Raw genomic sequence first — 7,914 nt, 5'->3', positions numbered from 1 at the left:
TTTTTTAAATAAATGTAACACATAAATCAAATTATTTATTTACTATTTATTATCTATTACAACATTATAAGTAGTTATTGACTTCGGTATTTGTTTAAGATTTATATCATATACTACATTGATTTCTATTGTGTAAAAAGTTTTAATGCATTACGTAAAATAATTCTAATATTAAAAATTTGTATAGATTTAAGGAAAGATATTAATACATAATAGTTTTGATTATTTAAAATCCTGTAATTATTTCTAAAAACCCTTTTATTCTTATTTTCCTTCAGTACTATTATTGTATATATTTATAATACTATATCAGTTTATACTGTGCTACTTATTCCAACTGAAATATATTTGATTTTTACATAAAAAGTTGTTTACAAATTGTAAACCAATAAACAGGCATATTAACCATCACATAAAGTCGTTAGGTATGGTTTTTCTCAAATGTTTTTCAACTTATATATGTATAAATAATTCTCTTATTCTCTAATATTCATCAAGTTTACATAAGAAGTAAGTAAGTGTTTGTATAATTGTTACTTTGACCTAAAATTTTGAATTGAAAAGAACAAAGAGTCGTTATTTGTATTTTAATTTAATTATTGTAAAATTGGTTTAGTTTAACAGTATATTTTCTTTATCATTGCAAAAGTAAGATATTTTTATTTATTTCTATTCATTTCAATCTTTTATTGATCATTATACAAATTGTTATATAAATTTATATTAGTTTGTAATTTTAACAAAGATTTTCTTGTTTTCATCATTGTATTTAAATCTTCAATTTCTTTTTACCATCATTGATATTCTGTCTTTTTTATTCAAAAGCTTATGTATAACTTGAAATTTAATTCTGATTTATTAATTATACTTATTAAGGGAATGGAATCATTTAATAAATAATAGAATAACTAAGACAAGAAATTGAAGCCTCATCATTGTATTGGCATTTATTCAAATCATTTAACCATTGATCTATGTAAGTACATAAAAATGTGCAAAGATAATAGTCGAGTTATCAAATTTATCTTAATTAATTTCCTTTTTTGAAGTGGACTGATAACAAACAATGGCTACGATCATTCTAGTGGTATTTTTTTTTATCTTTGCAAATATTTTTGCTGACAATCCTGAGTGCGAGAAGGAATTGTATTGTGAATGCTTGAAATATAACACTAGTGTATCAAATCTTGTTTACATTCACAACAAAAATGTGACGTTTAGAATAAATGTGACTTCATGGTCAAATATTCAGGTACATACTTAGTAGCTTTTCAATTCATTTATATTCAGTTAAATACAAATTTCATTCTAGACATGATATGTTATACGTTAGTTAATAAATAAAATTTGTATTTTCTTTAAATACATAAAATTACAATTTAACAGATCGAATGTCAAAATCTTAATTGGAATGATTTTAATTTTACGCAATTAAGAAACAGTGGAATTCTCGATTGGATAGAATTTAAAAACTGCACATTACCAGAAGAAACTAGATTACAATATATTGTCAGAAAATTTGGAATTAAAGGAACAAATGGACTAAGCTTTCAATCTTATAGAAATCTAAGCAAAACTCTAAAAAAGAATCATTTTCTAGGATTTTCAAGTGTGACAAAATTAGTTTTGTCCTATAACGATTTAACTAATATATCATCTGATCTGTTAAGCAATTTTCCTAATTTGGAGTCCCTAGATTTATCTGAAAATTATCTCGTTTTAAGAAAAGATTTTTTTAATGAGACTTTGAATCTTAAGCAACTTGATTTAAATGGAAATGGAATAACAGAGCTTGCCACTGATTCATTTGATAATCTACAGGGTTTAGAAATTCTAAATCTTGAAAGAAATTTATTGGTTGAATTGGATGATGGAACATTTGATAAACTATCGTCATTAAAATGTTTAAACCTAAGATTAAATTTGTTGTCTTATTTACCGGAACTCATTTTTTCTGGTTTAAAGAATTTAGAAACAATTGACTTGTCCTATAATTATTTCAGTAGTCTTCCGATACTGTTGTTTATTGGAAATACAAAATTGCAAAAAATAATAATAAACGATAATAAAGCAAAATTAACAACAATGACGGATGAAATTTTAAACGATTTAAAATATCTTGAAGAAGTTTATTTAAATAGAAATGGATTTGATAGTCTACCAGAAAACCTTTTTGTGGGTTCAACATCGTTAAAATACATCGATTTCAGTGAGAATTTTATTAAGGAATTACCCGAAAATATTTTCAAAGATCTACAAAATGTTGGAAAGATCTCAATGTGTAAGAATTTGATTACGACGCTTCCTGATATGATTTTTAAATATGTAAATAAATTAAAAATACTCGACTTGTCTTTTAATCGTATTTCTAATGTACAAAGGTAAATTATTATAAAATTTAGAAAAGATTTATTTTTAATCTAAGAAGTGTACAACTTAGCTTTCGCTATTTTTTTTTTTTTTAACAAATCTCAGAAGCTAAGTTGTACACTAAATATTGTTTTTCACAAAAAAATATTTTTTAGAAATCTGTTCGATGGCTTGACATTGTTGAGAATACTTAACATGGAAGGAAATAACTTACAACATATCGATAGAGCTGCATTTTCAACTAATAAAGTACTATCCATTGCTAAATTCTCAAATAATCTGCTACAGTTTGATTCTTCAAACGAAACGACGTCACCTTTTTATAATAATCGTCTTCTTAAGGAATTGCATTTATCGAACAATCTAATAAAAGATTTTTTTCGCGATTGGAGTATGAATAAAGCAGAATTAGAATTATTAGATCTGAGTTATAACAACATTAGTGTAATATCGGTAAATATGAAATTTTATCAATTAATATTTGTCATAAATTTTCTATTTATTTTTCTTTTATAGACGGATGATTTTGTTTTTTGGAAACATAAAGTTATAGTCAATCTAAGAAACAACAACATAAGTAAGATTTTTCTAAATAACATCGAATTATCGGCTAAGCGAAATTTGGAGAATCGTCATTTTGTTATTGACGTTAAAAACAATCCGTTGTTATGCGATTGTAATCTATTTGATCTTTTACGTTATTGTAATAATGATATGTCCATTACTGTTTATAATTTTGTGGAACTTAGATTGGGAAACTTAACGTGTGTACAACCTGATGGAACACAAGGGCCACAAATAAATCAGATGGATTTTAAAACCTACAAATGTATAGAGAATGAATTCTTTAAAAGTCACAAAAATTGTCAAACTAAGTGTACTTGTTATATAAGACCTTATGACAAAGTTCGAATTTTAGATTGTTCATACAAAAATATATCTGTATTTCATATCGACAGAATGGAAATTAATTTTTCACAAAGGTATCCATTAATATTGAATTTCACCGGGAATAACTTAACGGAGTTACCAGATATTGATACTTCAAAAGCATTAAACGTAAAAGCTTTATTGTTATCGAATAACAAAATTTCAGAATTATCAGTGTATAGTTTACCAGAAAGTCTTACAGTAAGTAATTTCACATTTTCTTTTTTCTTTTCATTCATTTGAGTTATTTCATAATTGTCTCTTTTTTTCTTTTTTTACGTTTTTAGGTATTAGAATTACATAATAATAATATATCAAGCTTGAATCAAATTGTAACTTCCTATTTGATGCATCTACCTTTAACAGAACTTACTTTAAGTGGGAATCCTATTATATGTGATTGCTATGCTAAACATCTACTTAGATTAGTTGTAACATTGCAATATTCTCATAAAGATTTAGAAAATGTTAAATGTAGGAACACTGATATAGCTTTACGTAGTATAACTTATATTGATTTGTGTATATACACGTCAATAGTGTTAGACTAAACAATAGACATAAAGGTTTAGACAGAATATATATATAGAGCTAAATATTACAAGTATAGTGATTTTTAGCAGAAGACATTTTTATTTCATTGCAATCAAGTTTGTGTTGTTTTAAAAAACATATTAAAACAATATAAATTTTACAATAATGTAAAATTGTATAATTATATTTATTGTCTTTTAATAATTATTATATTTAAATGAATGATGTTATGGAAAACGATAGTAGAAGCATTTTTTTACATATCAGGAAAATATGCCAACTAAAATGTTTTGCGAATATGAAAAAGATAGAAATGTTTTTGCACAAATAAGAAGTAAAGATGAAAATGATTCAGGAAATGTTAGTTAATATTTCTGAAAATAACATATCACAAATACTATATTAAATAGTAATTTAATATATTAAAATTAATTAATTAAATTTATTGACTTCTAAATATTATTTCAATTAAATGATAGTACTAATAAAATATACTTTTTTTTCTTCAAAATATTACTTCTGGCAGAGTTAAATATTTATTTTTAAAAACTTAAACACTTTTAAAGAATTTAAATATTTTATTCTACAAAGCTATATATTTGAAGAAATAAAAAATATATATATTTTTTTGTAATATCAATAGTAGAAAAAATAAAATATATTATTTTTCGAAGTATAACTTTTTGTACATATAAAGTATATTATTTGTAAAAAAAGATGAATGACATAAATCAAATTATTTATTTACTATTTATTATGTAAAACAGCATCACAAGTAGCTATAAACTTTAATTTTTTTTTATAATTTATATTATATGTTACATTTATTTTTATTGTGTTGAGAATTCGTATGTATTATAAAAAAGATAATTATTGTGTTATTGCAATTAGATCATTGATTTACTTTAAAAACTACTCATTTCACAATAGTTTTATTGCACTAAGTTCCTGCAATTATTTCCAAAAACACTGTAATTCTTTTCTTTATTAATATTCTTTGCGAATTTTTTATGTATTTTAAATTATTCCATAACTTATTTGTCTATTAAATTGTATTCTGCATTTTATTTTTTATGCGTGAAAGCGATAGTAATTTATTATTTGTATCTGTGTATCTTGCTTTGATTTAAATATATATGATTTATAAATAAAAAGTTGTTTACAATTTTCGAACCAATGAACAGTGATATTAACTAACACATAAAGTCGTTAGTTTCGCATTTCTTCAAATGCTTTTCACACACACAACCTATGTATGGATATATTATTTTCTATATTCTCTAATATTGTTTATGTTTACAAGGAAGTACGTACGTGTTGGGAAATCGTTACTTTGACCTAACATTTTGGATTGAAAATAACAAAGAGACGTTATTTGAATTTTAGTTTGATTAATGAAAGATTGATGTAATTTTACTCTGCATGTTTATTTATCTTTCAAAAAGTTGAAAAAGAAGCTACATCATACAGCAATTTAACAAAATTATTAAACCAATACATTTTTGTATCAACGATCGTTGGTATAAATGCATAAACAATAAACGTAGAACATTTGGAATATATTATTAGGAATAAAACTCCTATATTAAATTCGCATACCTTAAAGAAATGAATTGAAAAATTGTTTTTTAATTATTACAGTAACGTTCCTCTTTAAAGTATTCTAATTATTTTCTTTTTTGAAGTAGACTGGTAACCAGCAATGGCTTAGATCATTTTAGTGGTAATTTTTCTTATCTTTACAAATATATTCGCATATAATTCTGAATGCGAGAAAGAATCGTATTGTGAATGGTCAGAATAGGAAATTTATAGACATGCTTTTTTCATTTCAAACAAAGGTGTGAAGTTTTGAATAAACGTGAAATCATAGTCAGATTCTCAGGTATTTAGTCTCAATAGCTTTTCAATTTATTTATATTTAGTCATATTTTATTCTAGAAATGGTATGTTATATGAGATCTAATAATTAAAATCTATACCTTCTTTAAATACATAAAATTACAATTAAACAGATCGAGTGTGAACATATTAGTTAGAAACATGTTAATTTTACGAGAGAACAAAAGAGCTATAAAGTCGATTCAGTTAAATTTGATGAAGGCCCGCTACAAAACGAAACTTCATTAAAAGATATTGCTACAAAATATGGAATAATTAAAGAAAATAGACTAAGCTTTATATCTTTTAGAAATCTTAGGAAAAGTCTAAAAAAGCAACATTTTCCAAGATTTTCAAATGTGACCGAATTAGTTTTATCCTTTAAGGGGTCTACTACAATTAGACACACTAAAAAAAGACAGTTTTTTAGAATTTTTTTAACAGTTTTATATTATAAATATTGATATATAATTTATTGCACTGTATTAATACACTATCGAACTACATTAAACAATTTTTTTTTGTATATTTTAATAACTTTTTATACATGAAAATGATACTTCAAAACACGTCCTAAAAAAAAGATTTGTCCTCGCTCTTGATGAAATCTCTCGAATGGTGGGTCTGAAACAAAAAAATCTAACATTGTTTGATTCAGTATATTGAAAGCTATAGAGCATATCGAATAATTTTTCCGCTTAAGAGTGTTTAAGAGCCATTGCCCAAACGCAGTTGTTGAACGACTCATTTTTGTTCTGCGTGTTTCTACCAAGGCATCTTTCCAATAATTCTTGCTTTGTAAAATCTTCGTAGAATGGTTTTAGAATTTCATAAACATCTTTTGCAAGAGCAGGAGGATGTTTGAAACTTTTAACTGTCTTGTCTCTCACATCTTTCTTGTACTTGCACCAAGTGTCGGAACAGTACGAATGCTGAGGGTTGCTATCAGTTGAGATTTTATGATAAAATTTATGAAATATCACATCATCATAATTTAATAAAGTATATTATATCATCTTCAGTTAGTTATATATATTTCTCTCTCTGTTTGAAACCACCCTAACAATAGGGACAATAAATAGCAGCTTCTTCGGTGAACAAAAGAGCGCGCGGTATCAGACCGAGCGGAGTAAGGTAAAGGTCGCAAAAAAGTACAGATACACTGCTCCGATCTTTAAAAAATTTTAGTATGATACTTCTAGATATGTATACTTTCGAAAAATGTAAAAAAAAAATCGATTTTTTGAAAATTCTAATTAGGGTAGACCCCGTAACGGTTTAACTAATATATCATATAATTTCTTTAGAAATTTTCCTAATTTGAGATTCCTTGATTTGTCTGAACATTTTCTTCTTTTAAGCAATGATACTTTTAATGAGACTTTGAAACTTAAGCTACTTGATTTACATAATAATGAGTTCAAAGAGCTTAATCTTTATGTATTTCATAATCTACAGAATTTAAGAACTCTAAATCTTAAAAAAAATTTATTAACAAAACTTAATGAGAACATATTTGAAAAATTATCTTCATTAAAACATTTAGACCTATCATATAATTCGCAGCCAGATTTAGAGCAAACAACTTTTTATAATTTAAAGAAATTAGAAACAATTGATTTGTCAAATAATAATTTCAGTAGTCTTCCATAAGAATTGTTTAAAAAGAATAAAAAATTGAAAGATGTATCATTTAATAATAATAAAGCATTACTAAAATCATTGCTTAGTGATCTTATAACCGATTTAGAAATCTTGAAAAAATTCAGTTGAGAAATAATGGATTTAGGAGTCTACCAGACAATCTTTTCTGGGGTTCAACATCTTTAAAATATATCGATTTAAGTAAGATTTATCTTGAAGAATTACCAAAATTAATCTTCTTTGACATAGTACATATTGAACGTCTCTATTTAAGTAACAATGACATTGAAATGCTTCCTGATGCAATTTTTAAGTATTTCAAATATTTTGAAATTATATATTGTTTATGTATTGTTGAAATTATGTATTGTTTATGTTCAAAGGTAAATAATTCTAAAATTTATAATAAAAGATATATTTTCTATCTAATAGTTGTACATCTAAGCATCCACCATTTTTTCTACAAATCTCGCAAGCAAAGTTGTTCACCAAATATTAGCAACTATCAATTGCTAAGTTCTCAAATATACATCTAACCTTTAGATATAAAATTGG

At 24.8% G+C, this 7,914-nt stretch overlaps 1 protein-coding gene across 1 annotated transcript; it reads left to right on the top strand.

The window, feature by feature from the left end:
- Window positions 1-2,763: 2,763 nt before the first annotated feature.
- On the top strand, window positions 2,764-7,368 carry LOC149033794 (protein toll-like). The gene is made up of 3 exons (XM_089172327.1): window positions 2,764-2,823; window positions 2,887-3,501; window positions 7,174-7,368. The coding sequence occupies exons 1-3, from the start codon at window positions 2,764-2,766 to the stop codon at window positions 7,366-7,368; spliced, it is 870 nt and encodes a 289-aa protein (XP_089028453.1).
- The last annotated feature ends 546 nt before the right edge of the window (window positions 7,369-7,914 follow it).

This window comes from Polistes dominula, unplaced genomic scaffold, assembly GCF_049000335.1.
Source record: "Polistes dominula isolate Pdom_NZ unplaced genomic scaffold, Pdom_raw_medaka contig_354, whole genome shotgun sequence".
Taxonomy (NCBI): domain Eukaryota; kingdom Metazoa; phylum Arthropoda; class Insecta; order Hymenoptera; family Vespidae; genus Polistes; species Polistes dominula.
Note: the sequence above shows the minus strand (reverse complement) of the source record. Positions and strands in the feature narration are given on the sequence as shown.

Bases quoted from the DNA above. Each gene is read 5' to 3' on its own strand.
- LOC149033794 (XM_089172327.1), top strand. From the start codon at position 2,764: ATGAATAAAGCAGAATTAGAATTATTAGATCTGAGTTATAACAACATT. The intron at 2,824-2,886 runs GTAAATATGAAA...TTTCTTTTATAG, and splicing joins ACAACATTAGTGTAATATCG to ACGGATGATTTTGTTTTTTG. The intron at 3,502-7,173 runs GTAAGTAATTTC...CATAATCTACAG, and splicing joins GTTTACCAGAAAGTCTTACA to AATTTAAGAACTCTAAATCT.